Source organism: Oenanthe melanoleuca, chromosome 4, assembly GCF_029582105.1.
Source record: "Oenanthe melanoleuca isolate GR-GAL-2019-014 chromosome 4, OMel1.0, whole genome shotgun sequence".
Taxonomy (NCBI): domain Eukaryota; kingdom Metazoa; phylum Chordata; class Aves; order Passeriformes; family Muscicapidae; genus Oenanthe; species Oenanthe melanoleuca.
Genome location: NC_079337.1, coordinates 48,457,196 through 48,482,215, shown reverse-complemented (window position 1 = coordinate 48,482,215; position 25,020 = coordinate 48,457,196). Strand labels below are relative to the sequence as shown.

Genomic DNA, 25,020 nt, shown 5'->3' with positions numbered 1-25,020 from the left:
ATGTTGAGTATTTTTTAAAAGCTCCACATCAAATACAATAAAAAGTCAAAAGTCTTGATACTTTTTGACAGCTTGGGTTAAAATACAGATTTTTGTCTTTTCTATTTAAATATGAAACTTAAGTAGTATTTGCAATTGTCCTTTCTGAGGAAAATAAAACTGCTCTGAAGTACATCACACTATAACCTAATCTCACTACTTCTATAAACAAAAACTTAAGAGGCAAAAAGATTGCATTTTACATTCAGATGGTGCAGAAATTAAATTTCACTAAATAGGTGAAGGCATAAGGAAGTCAGAAGCAAGCTTAAGAATCAATATTTTTTATTTACTGGTTGGTAGTATAAAAGTTTTATATAAACTATTTTGTTAAAAATACATTTGATAAGCAAATTTAAGAAAAGCAGACTAATATGGCAGTATCCATACCCTTACAAAACAGCAGTGTAGTGTTAAAGGCAATAAAACAGGCACAGTTTCTAAATCCTCTCTTACTTAGGTAGCAATGCATCAATTCAATTCTTGCACGTATCAGGTCTTATAATATCTTACATAATTACTTTATACAGGTAAACAATGTTTTGCATATGCAACATCTTTCCATCCCTTTTATTCCATGTATTTTCAATGCAATCAAAATATAAACTACTTTTAAAATAAGTAAAAAAATACGTATTATTGTTTAAACTTTCTTCCATCCTTTTGTCATTTATTCGCAGTACTAACCCATCATGTATCAAAATACAATATCAAGACAGCTGCTCTTTTTTTAATAAAAGCTTTGGGGACAGTCTGTAACTGTATCTTCTTTCTGAAAATTATTTGAAAACTGCTGTTTCCTCCAATGCTCCCTTTTTCCAGTAACATTTTCTACTCAAAGCTATCAATCTCTTGGAAACTGAATGCTTACTACTACAACCAATACTAATTAAATCTTCTAGAAATATTCTTCACACAAACAATTATGTAAAGCTTAATGTATGCCTGTAAGATGAGGTTGGTGTTTATGCTGTACTTAAATATTGAAGAGATTTCACAAACTAATTTTAAATTTGGAAGCAGTGCTAAACACTGAAATTAGAAACCTGGCCAAACAGTTATTTTGGATTCTCAAGGACAGACAATTATCTCTAAAAATATCCATTTTAAAAAGAACAATAAAACATTTATTATTTTCAAAGTTTGGGGGGTAGTGGTATGTTTTTATGGCAAATATAGCATCACTGAAAAGTACATATTGATAGGACCAGTCAGCATCTTGTGGATACACACAGAAGGAAGACCATCAGCAGCATATACTTGCAGCAAGAGTGAAAAAACTTGATGTTTCCTGACAAGACACGGGAATAATTAATACACAAGCAAGAAGAATAATTTTGTACACACTGATTTTTAACACATAAATCGATGAAGAAAAACAATTCTCAGATATGAAGGAGAAACAGAATATAGAGCACTTGTATTAAAAAGATTGAAGGTATCAATTTAAAATAAATCCATTTCAAAAACATACACTGAGTTGATGAAAATTAAGTTATAGTTCTCAGAATATAGTGCAATCTCTAAAATGCATTATATTAGAGATTATATTCTTAGGCACTCAGAACAAATGACATGATTTTCTACTACACAGAAAAGTTTGCTGAAGTATTACAGAGATTTCCCTCCTCAAAACAAGTAACAGGATAAAGCCAAGATCAAAAATAGATACAGAGAATTAACATCACAATACCATGGTAATTTTAGCATTAAGACACAATTAAAATATGAAAGGAATGACACTGGCTTAAGATTTTGGTGCCAATAAATACAACTACCCTCAGTCCAATAAAGCCACTCTGAAGTACTTTAGCATATATTCCATAAATTTTTTAATGCCCAATATTCCATATCCTTATCTAAGGATATGTGTTTGAAATGTGTTCCTTAGCTTAATAAGAAACCTCTGGGTAAGAACAAAAAAAAATAAAAGCAAAACTATTAGGCACTCTCCAAATATGAGTGAGCATTTACAAGAAAACAGGAGAACACAAGGCCTTGAGGAAAGTAACCTCACAAGAGCTCATCCAATTGCACAGGAAAAGATGCTCTGCAGCCCATGTTAAGTATTAAGGGAGAGGTACAGGTCTGGGGTACAACAATTTCATTTAACAACCGCATACAACTGAACCAGTCTCTACTGTGAGGTACCCTGCACAGAGTTTGAGGGCTTATGTAGTAAAGGCACACAGTCAGATTTGGCTGACATTCCTTGTATGTTTTACTTGGCTACAAGCAGTTAGATTAAAAGAATATTTTCATCTTTCAAAAGCTGGCTTCTATCTTCAGCAAACACTTGTCAATTCTGGAGTGGGCAGAACAGAAGAAAAATCCAGATGGACTACTGGGGTGAATGCAGTTTATCCACGAGGTAATTGTGTTACTCTTAATATTGAGCTCATAAATGCTTAAGTACAAAAAAGTTTAAGACTTGATAAAGCCTTTACCTTTCCTGTCCAAAAACTTGTATGTATGTTTGCTTTCTCAGATGAACCATTTGTTATGATGTCCACACAGCTCAACAGTATTTAAGTGTCTAGATCTCACTATTTTACTGGTCAAAAACCATTAAGTGTTTAACCTTGCAGGAATGACATCACAGAAACTGTAAAATGCTACATTGCCATAAATACATTTCCTTAAATAGTATGCATCTCTTGGGAGTTTTCAGTTTTCTCCTAAGTGCTTGCAAACAATCTTCTTCTAAAAGGTCCACCTGTAAGAGAAGAAAACAATTCTAAAAATAAACCTAAATAGCAGAATTAGTTTTAGGATGGATACATCAATTAAAAAGTAAGCAGGTGGTCTGAAATGGAAGGGGAAAAAAGTCACAATTGCATGAAGTAGTTGCCATGCATTCCAAGTTTAGCATGTGAAATCATAAAGAGGAACTAAAAATTGAGCTAGTACTCTTGAAATGCAAACACATGGACAAACTGACAAATCACACCACAGTGCAAAGCACTACAAATGGAAAATGTTACACTGCTTCAGTGTACTAGTAACAGCTTCTGTTTACCCAGTATCTTAAAATGGATGTGCAAGAGTTCAGCTTACAGTTTTGACTTCAGTTACTACTACTCTTTTTTATGTGCCATTAAGCATATTTAAAATAAAATTAACTGATGAAATGGAGTCTGCTAAGAACATGGACCTTGAAGACATAGAGAAGGCATGCTACAACTTCCAAAGATGCAGCCAGCAGGACACTAGGCAAACTGAAAACACTGTAAAAGTCATTTCAGAACAAGTCAGTTTAGGGGAAAAAAGCCCTGGACTTGAGAGTAGCAGTGAATACAGGTAATCAGCAATGCTACTTCATTCAGGTACTGTCCAACTCAGGAATTCCACCTCATACAGGAACTCTCAGTAACAGTGGTTAAAGTCAGCCACAAAGCACAAATCTACTGCCTCTGAACGACAGAAAAACCTTCTCTGGAAGCAGTTAAACACACATTTATGTCTGCCTTCCTGCTCTGCACCTGAAGATCTGAGTCAAATGCACCCAAACTATAAGCTTTAATCAGAAATGCATTGACTAGAGGCACAAAAGTCTTAAATGCTGCTTATATATTCAGTTTCAGTAAATTGGGCAACAATAATTTTGTAATTAGAAGTCTGAAATAAGTAGCTGAAGTAAAGGTCTAACTACTAACTGTTCACACGTGAACAGGTTCTCATGACAGTAGACAAAAACTGATCTAGAACTGTGTTAGGGAACAATATCATACCCTTTTTCAAGCAAGATCTGTTTACTTTTTATAGTGCAAATCAAACAGACCTGGCTAGTTTCCCAGACGATTTACAAAATAGCTCTGTTGGACTAGAGAGACCATTAAAATATTCTGCTGAGCCATTTCTCTGCTATTAGAACATTTGTTTTCAGAAGGGCCAAAACTTTAATCCTAAGAGAGGTTCTACAATAAAAAGCTGCCATAGATGGACAATTTTTTTATAGTTTTACTATCATATCTCTCTAGAGAATAGCTTATTTTTAAATTAAAGTAGTAATGGTTTAAATTTATGGAACTTTTAGGTAATTACAGGGAACAGCTTTCCTATTTAGGAGAGGAAAGAACAAATTAGAGAGAAAACTGGTCTACAAAATATTTTGAGTGATTTCAAAATGATGAGGTTTTTTTACTCAAATTGCACTGGAATTTATTTTCATATATGCCCTATTCTTTCTATTTCTAGGCTTATATAGAAGACAAGTAGCTTGCCTTTAAGTAGAAAAAAAATCATATTATGAACAATCTGATGAGATTTCTGTATCTCCCACTAGAGATACAGAAAAGAAGTAAAAATAGTCACAGAACTAACAGAACAATTAGCTGGGTATGGAAATGCCAATCTAGTGAAGGAAGATATTATCTCCTATTGCATTTCGCTAATATTGATTTTTAAAAAGGGAAGAAATAGAAACCAACATAAAAAAACCTTGAGCACAAGGACATTATTCTGAATCAGAAGAGTACCGTTTGCCTTTCACCAACTTTCACAGATTTCAGTGCAACAGTAAAACAGCAGCCACTAGGCACCTGTGATTTGCCAAAATATGCTACAGATCAAAAAGCAAAACACTGGCATAGACAAGCATTTGTCCAGTTTGGTCTTATAAATGTCCAGCAATAAAGATGCTTACTCCAATTTCTTAATTTTTGAAACCTGAGCTCTACCTCCTTGCAATTTAGCCTATCAGTGTCTTCTTATATACTGAGGAAAAAAAAAAAAATAAATCTACTTCATTAGCCTCCATAACATTTTTATTATTTGGAAGCATACCACATCTCCAAGTCTCTCTTCCTCTACAGCAATGGTTCAAGAAACCTGGGTATAATTTAGTGATGAGGCATGGATACCAGACAAGTACACTCTGCTTAGTTCAACAGTCAAACCTGTGCTGCCAGTAAGGGTTGGGAGGAAGTATCACACTGCATACCAGCTCTCTACTTCAATCTCAAGGTACTCAAGGGCATTAGGGTCTTGCTGCTTTTCTAAACAGACCAAATTTCCTCTCGTGCATTTCCCTCTTCCATTTCAGGTTACCAATAGTTTGACACAACATAATTTTATCCTCTATCTCAGCATACAGAGAGTTTGGCAGTGCACTTGGTTCACTTTCTTCAAGACTAATACCTTTACTATGCCACCCCAGAATCTTTTCCTCAAGGGTCAAGTGTGAATTTTGATTCACATTTGTGTAAAATCATCTTTCCCCTTCATATTATCCATCAGCATGTTATCAAACAGAGACTAACAGTATTAACTTCCAGGGTTTTTTTCCCCCCCAACACTTTAAACTGTTTTAAAAAATAAAGAAAAAAAGCAAAAACACAGCGAGGATTGCACTTCAAAACCATGCCAGGCATGTCTTTCACATGCTTAATAGAGTAACTCAAGCAATTCACTGAAGTTTAATGACTCACAAGAAAACCCCAACCTTAGTTAGATCTTAGTTAGATCCCTGTGAGATCAGCAGTTTCATGTGACTCCACTGCTATTAGTCAAAGCTCCACAGATCTATCAGAGAAGTATTTAGTAAGCAATCATCTCAAAGAAGCATGCAGTACAAAGCAGCAAGCATAAGGAAACAGCTGTACTTATTGAATAACTGTAGTTATTCCAATGATACAACTGTGAGCAGCACTTGTTTGTTTTGAACAATAAGAACATCGCCACTAAATCTGAGCCATTGTTTAATGCCAAAAAATTTATATGCAGACATTTTATCTGTTGGACTAGAGGTGCCACACCCACAAAAGTTATTTCAACACCTACTCTAATTACAACCAACTAGATAAGAGTTTGGTGGAGAAAAAAGCCTTTCCTAATTTAATTAATTGAGTGACCACATGCAATTTTTGCATACTTATATAGAGAATTTTCAAATTGAAAGATGAGTTTTAACACAGAACTGATGTATTTTCAGCTGTACTGATTACTCTCACATATTTTACAACATAACACTTTCAGTATGAGTTCCAAACACTCAAATGTTTGATACCTGCATTTACTCTGAGCTTCTCCTCTCCTGCATGTCCTGTTTCACAGGTGTGGCAGGTGCTTCACTTGCATCCTGTTTCACAGGTGTGGCAGGCATCTCACCATTGACACCCTCCACACCCGTAACAGACATCAAGCTTTTCCGTTCTTTGGAGTTTGATTTGTGATCCACTTTTGTGACTCGAAATCTAAGGTGAGCAAAAGAAAGTTCACTTGTATTTCCCCACAGATGAGTTAGATCATTCTCAGGAGCAACAGCAGGGGCAGAAACAAATTCCCAGGACCCAAGAACAAGATGTCAGAGCAGACACCTACATGGACCCTGCTTCGCTTCAGAGCATCCTCCTTCCTATCTCCTACAGGTATTTCTAGTACACACTACTGCAGAATCACATTTTCTCAGTGAATTGTGTTTTGAAGCAGAATCCAGATTGCATACGACTTCTTAGAATAGTAATTTTCAAAGACAACTACAATATAAGGTAGGAATTATATACCAAATTCAAAGAGAAACTTATTAGTGTGCAATTCTTGTTTCTTTTTAGCCTGTAACAAACGAGCAAGAGCCTTAGATTTATACCTTCAGTAAATCTCCATCTTTTTACATAGTTCTTAAAAAAATTTTAAAAAACTAAAAAAACCCCTCACATTTACCTCTTACAGAAATAACTTCAATCTAATAGTAACAGGGTTATAAAAGAAAAATATCTCTGACCTTATAAACAGAGCAGAATCTGTGGATATCTGATCCAACACTGGAAAATGTAGCATTCTAAGAGAAGTATACAACAAAATGACCTAAGCCTTACCTTCCCACAGAAAGGACTGTAACTTCTCCAATACGACTTCTTCTGTTCTCTTTAGATTTTTGAGCTGGCTTTATAAGGTGCCATCGCTTGTGACTACAGCGAGTGCAAACATCCTTTTCTACCACTCCTCCAACAGTATGGAAGTGATGGGCTTTGCAGCTGTGTCTGAACGGAACAACACCTGGTGACAAAGGAGTCCCTGGACTCACTGGACTCTCAGGAGAGGTAGGAGATAATGGGCTGTAGGAAAAAGAAATAGAGAATTTAACGTTTACTATAAAATACTATTTCTTAAAAAGGAAAAAGTATGAAATCCAGCATTCAGTTATGTCTAGTGAATAATCAGGTTTTACAGGAAACATTTATTTGTGAGAATGTCTGGCTTACTGCTCCTTCCAATAGTATACTTTTGCAGTTAGAATCACTTTCACAAATTAATTCACCTGCAGTCATGTGGTTAAGGTAACTAACACAAAAGACAAAGAAATTTAGAGGGGGAAAGTATCAGGCTAAAGTAGAAGAGAATAGGTTACATGAACTTATACTGATGAAGACATTTAATAAGCTTATTACATTCACAAAAGAACTACCTTGAAAAACTGTGGAAAGTATTTCAGAATTGTTACAAGATCTCAAGGAACTTGCAGAAGAAGAGCACAGTCCCACAATACTGAAAGAAGGCAAGCTAAAGTGGGTGCCACAACAACAAGAGGAAACATCACTCAGTTTAGAGGGAAAAAATAAAATGTTAAGTACCTAAAAAGAAAGAAAGAAAGTAAAAGCAGTACAACCTCCAAAAGGCAATTGAGATTATCTAATCAAATCAATGTTTTTCCTCTAAAACAGAAATACAGACAGCATAGATAGAAACCACAGGTACTTTTTTTGGACTTCAGCAACAATTTTAATAATGTCTTGTAACACAGCAGACCAGAGCTCATGAAAGGTGAAGTATCTGTAGAATAAGGAGGCACACCTTGTAAAAAAAAAGTTAAAAAGACATACAGAAAGTGATATATATCTGATTTCTTTGCTGTGAAACTGCAAAGCCATACTAAATGTGTTTTTTTGTCCTGGTGATATCCAGTGCTTTAAACAGTTCACTGGGTAACGGAATAGAATAGCTAAAGTACCCACGGACTTTGGGTCACCCATAGCAACTGCAAAGGTCAAGATAAGAAATTTGAATGATAAGAGGAGAACATGCTTGTGAAAGACATTCACACATACACAAATTTTACTAAAAAATACTGGATGTATTGTAGTAAAAACAACACAAATTCTTAGGGTTTTAGCAGAAAGCCTTTACACAAACCTAGATTAAAAAGCAACAAGACAGATGACCATTCTTCAGAAAAAGAGGATCATGAGCTGAACATGAATCACTAATAACTAATAATGTCTTGCTTAAAAAAGACAAAACAGTGGAAATAACGGAAGTATAACCTGTAAATCTAAATTTACATTTCTCAGCATTTATCATGCCACATCTGATCCTACCATGCAGATTTAGAAATGTTATTTCAAGAAACATACAAACAAACTGCAGAGATTCCAAAGGGGAACAGAAAGAACAAATTAAAGAAGTAAAACATGCCAGAGAAGACTGGGAGTTACTTGGATGTTTACTTTCAAAATAAAAATAATGACAAGAAATATTTAATGGTCTTAAAATAAATAAGAAAATGCTATTAAGGAAAATAAAAGTTGTTCAATACCTGAAGCAATAACAGAACTAATGGCTTCAAGTGAGAGAAGTGTAGATTTTACTCAGCCATAACTATTTCTACAATTAGGAAGTTTCATAGTGCACTGAACTTGCAAAGAAATACAGAGGTTTTCTACTTGATTACAAAAGCTTTAGGAGTATCTGTCAGATTCTGTAAGAGCAATCATTTTCTGTCCTCCTTAAACTTCGTATTTTAATTCTCCACTGAAACTATAGCCTAAAATGCCCAAGGTAACATTACACATGCCTATGCAAAAAAATCAAATATTTCTACAGAACTACAGAAGTTAAAAAAAATCTATACTTGAAATAAATCCCTTTGGAAATTCAATAACCAAGTCTCTCACCATTAGAACAGGGGTTTAATGTTTACATACTCAACTCTTTGTTTTGCTGAAACTATATACTCCTTTCATAGGTGACCACTACTACTTGAACTTTCATCTCCTCTGCCTTGAAACACAGGGTTATATATGAAGAGTATTGAGAGTAGCCTAGATATAGCTGAAAGTACTCATGTACAGATACAATCACTTTTACATGTATGATGCATCTACAAGTTCTTTTACATATGCAATGCATTTAAAGCAGAGCTGCTCTCTCTGTGTAAGTATCTGAACAGGTGTGCAATGAAAAATCCTAAGAGGTAGGTCAACCAAAGTCTATTGCCACAATTACAAAGAAAAAAGTAAACCAAAAGGAGATAAAGAAAAAGATGCCTCAAGTTAGCACCTACACAAATGAAATGAGTGCTGTTCTGTTCTTTGAAGCCAGAGTAGCTTTCGACTAAGCCACCCTGTACATAACTTCACCCCAAAGTAAACCAGCACTTGCAGCATCTGTCAATCTTTAGCCCAAAATGCAGTAGAACTGTATCATGCACCTAGCACACATAACCAGAAGAGCCTATCAGTAACCCAGGGTGAATGTCTAAATTTAAGGACTCAGACACAACAGAAAATCAAAGTATTATCCTCTTATATGGTAACTCAAGCAAGCGATGTAGTCTTAGAAGTGTTCAGGAAACAAAGTCCTTGGAAAGCATATGCTTTTAGTTGCCTCAGGAAACATGCATTAAAATGAGGAGTAATTACCTTTCAGGTTCAAAGACACTGCTATCTGCTACCATGGCCTTTAACACATCAGCATTTGCTGCAATGAGAATAAACAGAACTCTTCAAAAGTGAACCATTCTAACTTTATAAAAAAACAAAACCAAAATTAAAGTTCCTCAAAGAAATTTCATTTAAAAGAGAGATGATTGCATTATGTATCTCCAAAAAAGCACAAGAGAAAACTGCAGAAAAAAAAGTTAATATAACTCTGTGGGTAGTCTTAACATGAGCTACTAAAATTGCAGTTTGTATTGCACTCAAATCTCCACCCCAGTGCAAGCCAGGAAACGCGGCCATCTACACAGAACTCTCGAAAAAGATCTCTGAATCACCTCACACATTTAACTCAACTTCAGACTAAAAACATCAGTTCAAGTGAGCCCTACAAAATGCAAATTCATTATCAGCCAAGAACTACCAATTGCTCACTTTCTATCATGTATTACCTAATCCCAATCTCCAGGAAAAATACACAAGCTCAAAGCACTAACAGTCTAGGAAAAAAAAACCAAAAAAATCCCAGAGAAAATCCCCACATGCAAACCCAAAACTTTTCCAGAGGATTAGTCTTCATTCAGAGGTAACTCAAAGCCAGTTCAATGGTTAGAACTCTGATTTATACAAATGTAAAATTAAAAGGCTGAAGGCTCTTGTCTATAAAAACATCCATTCTCCTAAACATTTCTTCTATTGGGCAAATACATTCTGAACTAACCAAGCATTCCATTTTGTTTTCTCAAGCACATCTTCCTCTTTAACCTTTACTTTGCACACACATGCAGGTAACATGTACAGAATTCAGCATCAGTACTATACACACAACTGTCTCAGTTAAGCACAAGTCTCTCATCAGACAAGAGCCTGCAACAATCACTTCAGGACAAGAAGTTTAATCTAGTCAAACATAAAAGTTTCCACAGGCTTTAAACAATGCCACTAAGAAAGCAACACTGAGTTTTTACTTCACAAATAAAGCAAAAGGCTGAACCAAAAAACCCAAATACCTAAACAGTTAAAATATCTGGAAATGCACGACCTGAATTTACCATACAAAACAATTTTCAAGTAGGCAAGAAACTTCCCTATTGTTCTTGAAGTTATTGTCTTGTAAAGACAATTTCAAAGAGCTAAGAATGAACAAATTGGTTGTTAAATGAAACCACTTGAACATACCATACATCAGACTACAAAAAAAGCCATATTTGTTAAGGAACAGCATCACAAGGGCTTCCAACTTCAATGTCACAATACTATACCTTCATTTTTCATGATGTAGTTAACAATTTGTCCCACAGTGTCACTATTCTCATGTATAGTTTCATTCATTTCTGTGCAAAGAAATAAATATGTTGTCAGAATCTTGGCTTTATGGATCAAGAACTGAACTATTTTAAAAACAAATAATGATAAAAAAAGTCACAACCAAAACCAAACAAAAACCCAAAAGAAACTCCATTTTAAAAAATAGGCAAGACCTGGAGTTACTATGGAGGGAAAGCTTAGATAAGACTTTACCATCCATCCTTATTCAGTAAAAACTATGAAGACAGGTTTATCATCAGTACATCAGCCAAAACAAATTCAGCTAAGAATTAATTAAGCTCAGAATTTTCACAAAAACACTTCAAAATTCCTTCTTTAGCTAGTAACGAGGAAACAAACAAGAGAGCAGCATTTCTAATCCTAACAACAGGGAGAAAAAAAAATAAACCAAACCAAAATGAAACACTGAACTGTCTCAAATCATTATTCTAAACCAGGTACTATTGGCTTTTTGTATGAAGGGGATTCCATTTAATATTTTCACCTCATCTACAAGGACATAACAATTAATTAACTGAAAACTTTTGGGATATAATGCACTGTTAACAATATTAAAAGCTTCCCTAGAATAACCTGTAAAGACTGAAGAAGATCAACTGGGGAACTAAAACAATGAAGAGTCAAAACTGTGCCCTCCCCTAATAATTGATATAATGTTCAATTTTAAAAAAATGGGGTTAAGGAAAGTTTCATAGGCTAGACTTCCCTTATATAGTAAATTAGGGGCTTCCCCACCTCTGCTCCCACACTTCATCTTAATACCTGCAGCTTTGCAATGTCACTTAGAGGAAGTTAGCTCTTGCCACTGAGACATAGGGGATGTCCCTGTTTCATCACCACTCCCGTTCCACTCAGGGGAGCTAACAGATCAGACAATTGCACCCACTGCACAGCTGCCCCAGGCAGCTAATGCTTAAGAACACACTGACACATCATTACTGCACCACATTGGTCTACCCTTACCACAGAGCCACTGTAATTTGCACTCATTATGAACCTACTGAAAGAAATTAACTGGGAGAAAGTAAGAGGAAGAGGAGTATTTACAAGTGACTTTTGTTTTTACTAGCATTTGAAAACGCTATACCATGTTACTATACAGCCCTTCCCACATGGTAACACCCTTTTTCCTCCCCAAGTACAAATAAACGGGAATAACGAACAATAAAAACAAGGGCATAAATGAAATGTTAGGATAAAAACAAAGGCATCTTTAAGGAAAAATTTTAAGTGGCATTACACAAAACAGAATGAAGAGATTCAGTCCAAAGGCTTGGTTTCATAAGGAGAGAGATGAGAGTGACAGTACAACAGGAACAAATTAGGATTGCAAAACATAAAAACTAAGATTTTAGGCTTTAAATAGCAGTTTTTTGCCACTTCTCAGTTAGCACTGTGTACACTAATACTTTGCTGTTAACAGCATGTAGAATGCAGAAAAATGATCTGGTGACTCCATCTGTGGAGCTGCCAACAAATACATGGATACTTTGATCCCTCTGTAAGTTCTTACTTGATGTTAGCAGACTTGCATGGGAAAGCGGAACACTCCTAGATTTGACTGGCAAAGAGCAAACCCCAAGTGACATGTAGTAACAAAAATATTATTCTTAACACTGCTTTGATGTCAAATATAGACACAGAAATAACAGAAGTCTCACAATAAGTTATTTCATAGTATTTGCAATGTACAGAAATAGGAATTGGTTTATTAGACTCGATTACCTATTTTTTCATCAATTTTTTCTTCTTCTATTTCTTCTGCTTCTGTTGTACAACGATATCCTTTTTTCTTAAGGATATGGCAGATAAGGATCCCCAAGAGACCCATGATGAAGAAAATAGGAACCAAAGCAAAGGCAATATACTCTAGGTGCTCAGCCTTGCCATCATTGCCATCCATTTTAGTTGCCAAAGTAGTTGTCTGTAGGCCACGGCTTGACAAAACCCACGGAACCTCTCCACCTATGTAAATCAATAAATGCATGTATCACTATACACTGTAAATCACTTGAAAGAATTCAGAAAATTACAAAAATTACCAAATCCCCACAGCAACTTCAGCAATGATGAGGACAAACCATATTCTACTGGCCAAGAACTTAAACCAGAAACAACAGATATTCCATCTTGACCAAACAACTACGAACACCCAGAAGAACCAACCATATTGTAGCCTTGCATAGAAAAATTTTCAGATGTGAAAGAAATAGCCTTGATTTTTATTTTTCTTTTGACAGGGGGAATTCTCAAAAGAAAGAGCATCATCAGAATAAGGTGGGCTCATTCTTTGTTTGTCTGAGATTTGGAAATAATTTTGTATTTGAAACAGGACATGAAAGAACTCTTTTTTCTTGCAAAGAATTTAAGTTGAAGCATTGTCACACACTATATCTACAATTAAGCACTTTTGTTTCATTTAAGTTCTGAATTGCAGATGTAAACTCCATGTTATAAACTGGGATTCTGAACTATCAAAAGCATAGAATATTTATATTAGATACAAAGAAGCACTGATTAGATTAGGTTTTGCAGGTTAAGTTCCATCCAGAAGATGAACATTCCACATTTCTTGACAATTTCTTCCAATATTAATACACTTTTATGTACAATATACACAAAGAAACTAAAAACTCAGTACCTTCTCGGTATCAAATATAGAAGTACAAAAAGTTCAACAGCTCAGATAAGACCAAAATTAAATGTTGCATACTCAAAATCTTTGCAAACCTTTAGAGCTTATACACATTCCTCATATCCTCATATAATAAAGACTTAAACATTACTATCCCCAACATGCATTTCTACCTTCCATTCTTCTCCACTCCAGCTTAAAACGATTTTTTTGAGTAGGATATAATGACAACCAAAAAGTGTTACTTTTTTATCCATCTATTTCCCATCTACTTGTATTGAAATGGACAAGGAAATTCACAATTGTTCCATTCATCAAACTCGTTGAAGAATGTAAGAGTCGCCAGAAAACCATTTACATGACAGGGACACTTCCACAACACAAATGTCTAGAATCATAATCCTTTCCTTTCAAAAACAAAAAAATTGAAGCCTCCACAAATTTGCAGAAAGTGCAATATTCCACAAACATCTCCTGCACTGGCTGCATAACTAAGTTGCGTTTGAGAAACACCAGTAAGGTCACAGACAGGAAAGAGAAATTTGGTATTTACCCTAGGTTTTTTTATTCCCCTAGAAACAGAAAATATTTCAAAATATTTCTGAATTTTTCAGAACAGTCTTGAATTGTCAGTTGAGTGGTATGCAACACACAAGACTTGCTCAAAGTGAAAAGAATGGAAATTATTTTAAATAACAACCAATAAACCCCAATTAGCAAAAAAAGATGGATTAAGCATTTCGCTAAAATAATTTTCTAGGAAAAATGGAAAGAAATGCAAACAAATTATTGAACAGATCTCAAAACTAAATGTTAAAGCAGAATCTCGGGATATTTGCTTTGGACAAACCCAGATGGTCTAGTTTGCTCCCAAAACCAAAATGAGAAACCTATTCACTCTTAAGAGGCCAGCAATCCAGATGACTGTATGTAGAATTTACCAACACATAACCTTCAGAAGTTCTAACATATGCTTGAGTAGGACAGTTGAAAAATATCTAAAGTTTAACACTTTTCTTACACTGCAAGGAAAGAAAAGACAGGAAAGGATAAAGGATACAATCATGTAATTGAGAAGGCTGATCTTACATGCAGTTTATTTGCTTTCTAAGAATTTACAATTCATGCTTTAATATGTCAAAATATAATTTTTTTTTCCCTAACTCATCACGTAGCAACAGCCACAAGGTACCCCATTTAATCAATAAAGTAATCTCATTTACTTTGAGGCAGGAAAAAAGCCATCACACCAGAGAAGTATTATTTGGATGACTACAACATCTCAGAATCTAAGAAATCCAACTGAAACAGTATAGATCAAAAGCTCTTGAGGGTATTAATAAATAAGCACATTCACGTTCAAATATTAAAAATACAGGCAGATACTTTGGATTTTGTTGCACTGTATCCATTTTAAGAATGAACAGGAAACACCCCTCTACTACCAACATCCACTTGCTAGTCAAGCTATTTTACGGGTCACAAAATTTACTGAACTCAACATTTGGGTTTTCTGCGTCTCTTTGTGGCAAGAGTGATGCATTGCCAAAACAAGAATCTATTTCCTCTATAACTATGGCAAGCAATTCCCACCAAACCTAGAGAGCAAGGAGGCCTTATTACACAGCTAGAGGTCCATGCCTCAAGCTTTCCCAGTTGTGGTTCACTGCAATTCCTCCAGAGGCAAAGGGTTTTAGGAGGTCCCTTCCCATTCAGCTCTCTGCTACCCCACTCGCTATGCTCCCGACAGACTGTAGCCCTGAAAACAGTTTTGAACTGGATTACTGAGATAACCTAGTTTTAAGAAAAAAATCCACAAAAAGTCTTTAGCTTTCAAGCAGTCATTTTACTGAATCAGTATAGCCTGAGATTTGGCAAACTCCTCTACTAAGACTGAGTATGCTGAAGTGGGGAAATTACAATGAGCATCTAGATTGCAATGCATCTAGCATTACAATTACATCTAGAACAAAATTTCCCAGAGTAATTTTAGTAACATGGACCCATAGCCTCAGACTATGTCCAAAAAATAAGGGCAGTATCATTAATTATGTGCAAAAAAATTTTAACTGTGAGGGCAGTGTTTAAGGCCAGGCTGGGTAAGACCTCGAGCTACCTGGTCTAGCAGGAGGTAGAGCAAGGAGGGTTGGGACTGAACAATCTTTAAGGTACCCTCCAACACTCAGCATTTCATGATTCTATTAAAAAAAAAAGTATAATGTCCAATGTAATTATTTTTAAATCATCAACTTGAACCTCCGCCCCCTGCCCCCAGCTTGACATAGCAGCTGAAAACACCGATACAATTTAACTTTATCACCACCCTCCAAAAGAGAAAACTGTCAGGAACCACTCAGGTTGAGATTCCCAGCCTACCTAATGTGCAACATTTGTAAAAGCCTGCATTCAAGAACCACGGTTTGAATTTCTTTGTTTTCTGTTTCTTTTTCTTCCTACATAATCAGTTTTACGATTTGGTACTTCTGCTTGTAGACTGACACATGAAACACCAATAAGAAGATCCCATTAGCTAAAGTCTCATCTGCGGTCAATGGGTGATGATAATCTAAACAAATGCTCAAATAGATAGAGCCTATGCAAGTTGAAAGGAGAACTGTGCCTATATTGGCACTTCTTTTACTAACAGAAGAATGTTGAAAAATCAGAATTTATCAACTGAACACTCTGTAGCATAGATTAGTCTATTAATAGGGTTAATGTTTACATAAGTTTTGACCTAGGAAGGAAAACGTACTTAGAAGTATTTTTCTCATTTAAAAATTCATTAAATTAAATACTTCAACATATCATCTTCTTTACATAAGCCTATGTGACTTTTCTTTGGTTGTAATTAGATACCTAAAAATTCAACTCTCCCATTAAAATTGAACAAGAAACAAACATTGCTAATAAACCATTGTATCAATAACATTTCTCTAAAAACACATCATTTACACAAAGCCAAGAAACTGCTCGATGCCATTCATTTTTTGTTCAGATGCAAAGATTCACCAAAAGCAAAGCAAAAATATCCTAGAAGAAATTAACTTAGCTGAATCAAATACTTGGTGCTGTGTAACCTTACAAGCAGAGCAAAGCACTCAGCTTCATTATCAACCTACACAGTCTGCCCTCAAAACCCTCAGCAATTATGACACAATGCAAAGCCAAACCTTGAGTATCTAAATGCAAAATACATTTTATGTCCCAAGACACAGCTACATCACTCCCTATTCCCTTTCCCCAGAGGCACATTATGCTTTTATCAGACTGTTGACAGTTTACCTCATTCTCATGATGTATGCTGCTGCTTCTCAATGGTTTTAATCAGGCCACAGCAATCTTCCTTGACTTGAATCAATTAATAAAAGAACTGATTTGTTTCATTGCTTTGATGTCCTGGCATTTTTATACACCAGTCATTGTATACCAGTCTACATATGAAAATTACTTGAAGATGTGATCTAAATGAAATTATTTCAGAGCAATTTTCAGCACATTTAGTGATGTTTAGGCTGTAAATAATAAATTGTACTCATGCTACTAATTCAGATCCCATGTACTCATTTGCTTAAAAATTAATACTTAATATTAGTACTTAAAATTAGTACTTAAATTGAATATTGCCTGCCCTTACTTAATCCTTACCTAAGAAGTAAAATATAAAGATAGTCAACCTCAGACAAGTCTTTTGGTTCTAATCACTGTTACTCAGATACAAAGGTAGTGTTCTTCCACCTCAGCAATTGCTCAAGACAATTTACAGCACCTTCAGGAAACAGAATGTAAGAATAAAAAAAGTTAGGAGATAAATGGAAAAATATTTCATGCTTCATTAAATTGCAGTTTTTACATGGCACAGACAAACTCCGTATAAAGCACATGAGAAATTCCTAGAAATATTTACTCTTAATCCTATCTTGCTTAAAGTACAACTCAGATTCTTGAAAAACAAATCCTTTTAATAACCAAGATCAAAACAATTTAGTTCTTATACTAGCAATATATAACTCAGCATTAAAATAATGCACTGTTTTTCTAAATCTCCTACACTAAATCTAAATTAAATTTACACCCATCTGATTACTTCAAGCACATTCCACTTGTTTTTGTATTGTTTAATTACAGAAAGTGGCCCATAAACAACAATGTAATCTCTCTGCTCTACTGGTAAAGAATCCTATTTAGTGACTCTGCCCATTATGCCCATGCAGTTTACCTTTTATGGCATGCCTTTTAAAAAGGTTTATTTACATGTTATGAATTTGGTTATTTGAGCAATCCACCCACTAAAAATAAGTGCATATATATTCACTATCTTCTTGTCCACGAAGTTTAAGGAGTTACAGGATCATATTCCCATCTTTTAGGCATGAAAATGAAACATAAATATCAATCTCACAGTATACAGAAACAAACTATTGTTGGCCTTAATGTTAATTAATATTTAAGCAAATTAAATATGATCACATACAACCTATTTAAGTACAAGATAAACAAAATATTACGATATGGCACATGACCAGCTCAAACAGTTAAGCACAGCTGGAAAACATACCTCAGTAGCAACATCAGCTTAGGCATTTCTCTCCCTCCTCACCATTAATGTGCCACTCTACCCATTTGCAGAAGAAAGGGCCATCACTTAAGGTTCAAAATAATTAGAGGATATCATTTGCATGGGAGGATTTTGGTGCTTTTGGGGGCATTTTTGGTGCTTTGTCTTTTCCTTTCTTTCATACCTGGATCACTTGGGGTTCAGTTCACCACACAGATTACACACTGCTGCTAAAAGCATTGCTTAATGTTTTTGTGGCAATGCCACAAGGAGAAATGGTCAGGCAGCCTGTGAACCCAGCTCCCCCTGCAAGGAAAAGAGACCTGATGATGATACATAGCGCTTCATCCTCTCCAGGCCCTAGAGGAAGTGTATTTTGCACTACATTAAACACTAACAACACTTCCTACCTCCAGGACAGATATCAAAGGTGGATGGATCATAGAATGATTTGAATTGGAAAGGACTTTAAGGACTTTATAATCCCAACCCTGCCACCATTAGCTAGCACATCTTCACTAGATCAGATTGCTCAATCTGGATGTGATCTTTCATTCACAGCATTCATTTTAAGTACTGTTTAGCGTAAAACTTCTTTCATGTTAACTTACATACTTTTAAATTCAGGCATAAAAATAAAAACAACTTGTTTATTTCCTAAATACACACTAAATACCTCAATCTCAAGAATTTAAGAAACTAGCTTTACTTTTAAAAACTTGATTTTTAGTGAAATTAATTCAATGCCAGCCTGTATCCCCTAGCATTTCAGAAGTGGTGGATATTTCCTTAAAAGAAAAGAAGTTCTAGATCAGTTGTATACTTTCATTCAGTACCTTCAACTTAATTAGAGATAAAGCATTCTATTAGAGCTGCAGTAGATGTTTCTATTATCAAGTCAAATTTATTTTTTCTTAGAGTCTCAATTCAGGTGCTTAGCAGGGAAATCATTTAAGTAAATCATTTTAAGTAAATCATTAAGAAATCATTGCCTCTGATGGTAATCATGTATTCATTTAATACATGTCTTTAATTATCTTACTGATAGTATATTTAACATGAACAGTTTGATGCAACTTCAAAATAAATATACTTTTTACAAGTTATCTGATTCAAATAGTACTTACCTATTGTGGATACTACAGTCAAATTGCTTTTGCAAAGCTAAGCAAATGAAATTACTACCACTTTCAATCACAAGACCATTGATTTTTATTTCAATCACAAATATACCACTGCCCAAAACACAGAAAAATAATTAGGAAATGTCAAGGCATCTCTATCTTACTAGTCAGGTGGTAGCTACAGAAGAGAGAAGACAAACTAGAAAACTCAGTAAAGAACAGGTTAAAAAAAGTTTATTTTCTAGAGGAAAAAACTCTTAAGTGAGGAAAACCTATTCCCTACCACTTGCTTTGTCTATTGTTCAAGGAAATTGTACTTCAGGGAATATGCTTAGAGTGAATAACAAAGGAAAAACACCTATCATCGAAGAAGAACATTCAACGCATTTGTCAATTCCACTTAACTTCTAGCTTCCTTGTAGTAATCAGAACCTACAACCAGAAATGAAATAAGCAGGAAGTGAGATGACAAAAAGGAAGCCACATGATGAAGGAACATACTGACAACTAATAACACACTGCCAAGTGCCTTAGAGGTTACGCAGGGCTGATTAAGAATTTCTGTTAAGAACAGACCTCAAAGCCTTCATCAGATTTGTCAAAAGCAGTATCTTAAGAAAGGGAGCAGAAGGATCAGCAACGTCTCCTCAATGCTCATTCTGAGTGCACCTACTTTTGTGAACACCAACAGCAAGACCCAGACAGCAAGTCTCAGGCACAATCCACCTGAACATAAAACCAAACAGCATCCATGGTACCCAACATTGTGTTCACAACCATAAAACACCAAGTAACTCAGGCTGGAGCCTGCTAAGAGTCCTTACATTCGAGACAAAATCTCTGGCTCACCGAAGTCCCTACAAAAATTTTGACTGTAGGAATATTTTGCAGGTGGTCTGAAAAGAGAGCTTTTTACTCTGAGGGGTAAGTCTCCACCCTGACAAGTTCTTCACTAATGCCAGTTTTTTTCTGAATTACACACCCTATCAACATATTCAGTAAATTGTCTGCAAAAAGTTTTAGACTGGCTTCTTTGAAATCCTGAGGGCAGGGTGGGATTCAGAAAGGAGGTACCTGCCATGTAAGGTAGGTCCTACTCACAGCAAAAGAAGTATAGCTAAAGTATTACTGTATAATGCACAGAAGATTCAACAATTTTGAGCGCTAAAATAACTGCAATAAGCATTGCAATTCTCTCACAGCCAGAAAGAGCTTAAGAACCAACAGGGTTCAACCTAATCAATCACCAGTCACCACACCATGAAGGTATCTGACATTATTTAGAATTCGATGAAAAGAAAAACAAACTCACAGTATATAGAGCAGTTTTGTCCTGTTGAGAAAGGGAAACATTTCAATATAAAGGGAAGTAAGATTTAGTCTGTTCTTTAAGTGACACAGTATGTGGTCTGACAATACTGTGTTAACACAAACAGATACAAAAAGCTTATGGCTCACTGTGTACTAAATTGCACTACTTATTGTGTAATTGCTTTGGTCTATCTGAGCAGGATATAGCTCCTATGGCAAAAACACACAGAATTGGTGCATTACATTCACATTTCTGTTGGAAAATTGTTCCTCAAACTTCAGTTTTCAAATAAAACACACCCTGCAAACTGCTACAACACAATACAGCACATTTCACCAGTATTGTCATTAAAAAGCAAGGAAATAAAATCCTTTTTGCACACATCAACTATTTAGTACTATTGCATATCACTGGTTAAATGTACAAGTGCAATCAGCATCTAGTGAGCAGAACTAAACCAATACTATCAAGCACATTATATCAATGAATTCATGCACATTAACAACAATCCTCACTAGTTTACAGGAATCAAAAATCAATTTTAACCTAAACCAACGTATCTCCTTTGTGAAGAGGTACACTGTGATCTTGAGATACAGCAGATACACTGACAGAAAGCATTTGTAAAACTCCGAGAAGAAAATTCTTTCATAGTTTTTGCATCTCTCACTAGACTTCCTAACTTTTAGCCTGTATAAGTACAATCCTAGATAAACAACTAAATTGCTGCTACAGCTATTAAATCCTACAAATGCACATAGCATACCTAGAGTTCTCCACCCGCCTTCAAGCTCAATAAAGCAATCCTAAGTATAAACATTAGTAAAAAGTCTGTATAAACCTACATACACACATCCTTTCATTTACTAAAACATCTGTTTACAGCCTCTTCAAGATACCACTAGTAGGTAAACTGTATAGTAATCACAGCATGTATAAACATGAAGTAATACGCTGAAGAAACAGCCAAAGAGCAAATTGGGGTTTTATCTGTTTAAAAAAAAAATACATAAACATATATATGGTCATGATCAAGAAGAGAAGAAAAATCCACAATTTCTCTCCTCTTCCTACCTTTGCATAGAAAACCTCAGGTCCTCAAACAGCAGCTAACAGTCAACATAAATCTGAAATTCAAGATGCTTAGTGGTACTTATTTCTTTCTACCTCTCCTGGTGGAAAGCACTGGATGACAGGCCTTCCATTCCTGTTGCTTTCAGAAAATAAGCAGCAGGTAGTAGATATCTCAAACCCTTCTGACCAAGCTTCCCTGCACCAAGTAATATACAAATGGAATGCCAGAAAGACAAGAAACATTTTTGGATTTATTCTTTGCTATCAAGTATGGCCATCTAAATTGTTTCCACTAGGCTGAAAGTTTACTCTCAAACAAGTTTACTCTCAAACACTCTTACTTAGGTCATCCCACCCAAAGCTAATAAAGCTGATCAAGCTGAAAGTGGAAATGAGCATCAATTTTTAACACAAGTGTTTGAGCATCATGGACAATGCACCCAAAAAAAGCACTTCAGACTATACAGGCAATTCGGTTTCATTTTGAGATTATTAGTATTGTAACAGTTGTGGTTAGACATAAACAAAGAAAATGTCATTTTAAACTAACTTCCTCTGGTGACTGCATGTGTACAAGGGCTCTTCAGAGTTCTCAAGGGTTACAGTCAACTTTGCACTTCCAAAACCTAAACACTAAGCCAAGCTTAACCTCACAAGTGAGGATAAGATAGAAACAATTCCTTAATGCACTTCTATCTTAAAAGCCATCCGATTCCAGTTAAAGTGAATCAACTACGGAGGAGTTGCCAGACTCGAGCTCGTACACTCATAGTTTTTGGGGTCCTCTCTCCACTCCTGGCCACAACCTAGTACATCACCAGGTCGGGCTGTCGCGACAGTAAGCGCCGTGAGAGCGCTGGGGGCACTGCAGCCCGCCCGAGCGGCCCCGCCGCGCTCCGCTGACAGCAGAGGAACCTCAGCCGCTGCCGCTCGAACGCGTCCCGGCCCGCGCCCCGGGCTGCCCCGGGCTAGGGCGGAGAGGAACGCGCCCCTGCCTCGCCGCTCTCCTCCCTCGTCCCCCGCAGGGACTTGAATGCCGATGAAACCGCGTCGGTCCCCGGCAGAAGCAGCGGGGTCAGCCCAGACATTCGAGCGGCGAGTGAGGCCGTGCTGCCCTGCGAGCTCCCAGCCCGCGGAGCCGTACGAGGGCCGAGGGGGTCGCGGATTGAAGCGTCCCGCCGCGGCGAAGGACCGAGGCCGCAGCGACCCACCGGGAACGGAGCTGTTGCCCAGCCAGTCACCCGCCAGGCCCGTTGCTGGCGCAGTCGGCGGGATCCCGCCGGTCGCTGCCGGAGCCATTCCCGACGCCTCGCCCGCGCTGCTCGGCGCTGGCAGCGGGGCCGCTGCCGCCCTGCCCGCCCCGCCCGGCCCAGCGGCGGCGGGGCGCGCCCTGCCCGCACGGCGCCTGCGCGGGCCGCGGCCCGGGGCGGTGCTGGCTGCAGCGCCCGCCCTGCCGAGCCCGCCTGCGGAGCGCCGGGCCGGGGTGTCTGTGCCCAGCCTTGACGGGGGATGAATGCGTTCCTTACACGCCCCGGTGGGGCTTACCTTGATGGCTCCTCACATTACTTTAGTCTTACAACTCCCAGATATATTTTCCTGAGCCCGACAACCGCAACGCTGGGGGCAAGATGGGCGCGGGGCATGGTGTCCTGAAGGGCCCGAGGTGACTCCTTGACCCGTTTGGTTGGCCTCGGTCGTGTGCCACGATGGCTCCCGAGCGCCTGGGGTGCGGTGCCACCCTCATGGAGTGCCCGCGGGACACATGTTTGGGTGTGTCTCCCTGTGGGTGCCAGCTGCGGCCAGGGAAGGCTGCTCCGCCGCTGCTGCCCCGGGGCCTGCTGGCTGTGCCGGCAGCATCTTCTCTGCCAGGCACAGCACGGCTCAGGAGACGAGCAGGTACGTCAGGAACCCTTGCTCTGCAGCATGGAGCCTGTTGTCAGAGCTGCGTGGGAGATACTGTAAGGGCAGGGCACCGCACCTGCCTTCTTCTGGAAGTTGTCACTAGTGCCGCGTTATCACCAGGGCGTGCAAGCATTCAGAAACTAAATATGGGCCTGTATTCACTGTCCCTGGCATGTGGGGCATTGCTTCCACTCACTCACCTCTTCCCATGCACTAGGCCTGAAATTCATGCTTTATTCCTTAAATCTTCACTGCTAAACTCCAGCTTAGTTTTATACTCCAGTAAACTAACTCCCACGCTTAGAGCTTCGCCCACTTTTTATTTCAGCAACCAGAGCTGGACTTTCTACTGATATGGCATGAAACTAAAGACTTACTCTTGTACCAAGGCAGAAGCAGCTATAGCTTCCCAGTACTTCCAAATAAAATACTCTAAATTATTCTAATCTAAATATTTTATTCACTTGCTATTACTGATTTTGAATACCCAAGGTAAGCACCACTCATTTAAGATACAATATTGCAATAATTATGAAGACAGATAGATTTTTGAATAGCAACTATAGCTTCCCAGTACTTCCAAATACAATACTCTAAATTATTCTAATCTAAATAATTTATTTACTTGCTATTGCTGATTTTGAATACCCAAGGTAAGCACCACTCATTTAAGATACAATATTGCAATAATTATAAAGACAGATTTTTAAATGGGTTTTTCATCTGGTGCCAACACTGTGTGCAGAAATACCCTTATCAGCCCCTAATTAGACCCGTCCACAGGTCAAATCAGAATACCAGACTGTCAGCTTCCTGTCTGGGGCAATCACCCCAGTTGATATCTCCTCCCCTCACAACCTCCCTATCTCCTTTCCTAAATAAAAAAAAAAAAAAAAAAAGTGGGGGGGGGGGCCAGAAAATTATATTCATGAAAATAGCACATCAGTACCATTTTTGCAAAAGTCTAAGAAAGAAGTGCTCTGGAAATAATGAAAGTTTTTACCCTTTTCCTTTGTGCTTGACTGTCAGCTCTATTCATGATTCTAATTGTAGCCATATTTTTTATGCAATTTTTTTTTTCAGAGCTACATGTATTAAAAGATTAGGGTGATTCAGTATCTGAGATGTTTATAGTTGGAAATACCTCTTCTCAGTCAAGAACATAACCAAGAGCATAAAAACTCAGATATTTTCTTACTACTTGGCATGAGACTTTTCTGTTTATTAACCAAGCTAATGAGGAACTAGCAGAACTGTCCTTTTCAACAGAATAGGAAGTCAAGCAGAAGGACACAGGGCTCTTTGCACTTTTAAAAACAATTGTTTTTAAAACAATTATTTCTTCCTCTACAGAAAGTACTGCTGCTCACCTGAGTCGACTGTGCTCTGTCTCT

At 37.2% G+C, this 25,020-nt stretch overlaps 1 protein-coding gene across 2 annotated transcripts; it reads right to left on the bottom strand.

Annotated features, from left to right (window-relative positions):
- Window positions 1-307: 307 nt before the first annotated feature.
- Window positions 308-23,108, bottom strand: RELL1 (RELT like 1). 2 transcript variants are annotated; one of them, XM_056489772.1, is made up of 8 exons: window positions 22,936-22,993; window positions 17,305-17,425; window positions 12,747-12,986; window positions 10,955-11,026; window positions 9,678-9,735; window positions 6,855-7,094; window positions 6,047-6,233; window positions 308-2,755 (listed from the first exon to the last, which is right to left on the bottom strand). In XM_056489772.1, exons 3-7 carry the CDS (start codon window positions 12,922-12,924, stop codon window positions 6,053-6,055), a joined length of 729 nt encoding a protein of 242 aa, XP_056345747.1. In that variant the 5' UTR covers window positions 12,925-12,986; window positions 17,305-17,425; window positions 22,936-22,993; the 3' UTR covers window positions 308-2,755; window positions 6,047-6,052. The 2 variants fall into 2 exon arrangements, with proteins under 2 accessions (XP_056345747.1, XP_056345746.1); XM_056489771.1 differs by lacking the exon at window positions 17,305-17,425 and having other exon boundaries at window positions 22,936-23,108.
- Between the last annotated feature and the right edge of the window lie 1,912 nt (window positions 23,109-25,020).

What these genes read in the sequence shown, in the direction of transcription:
- RELL1 (XM_056489771.1), bottom strand. Translation starts at nt 23,023, where the DNA reads ATGGCTCCGGCAGCGACCGGCGGGATCCCGCCGACTGCGCCAGCAACG. An exon ending in GGGCAACAGCTCCGTTCCCG is followed by an intron (nt 12,987 to 22,935) that starts GTGGGTCGCTGC and finishes TGATTTACATAG; the next exon opens with GTGGAGAGGTTCCGTGGGTT. An exon ending in AAAAATTGATGAAAAAATAG is followed by an intron (nt 11,027 to 12,746) that starts GTAATCGAGTCT and finishes TTCTTTGCACAG; the next exon opens with AAATGAATGAAACTATACAT.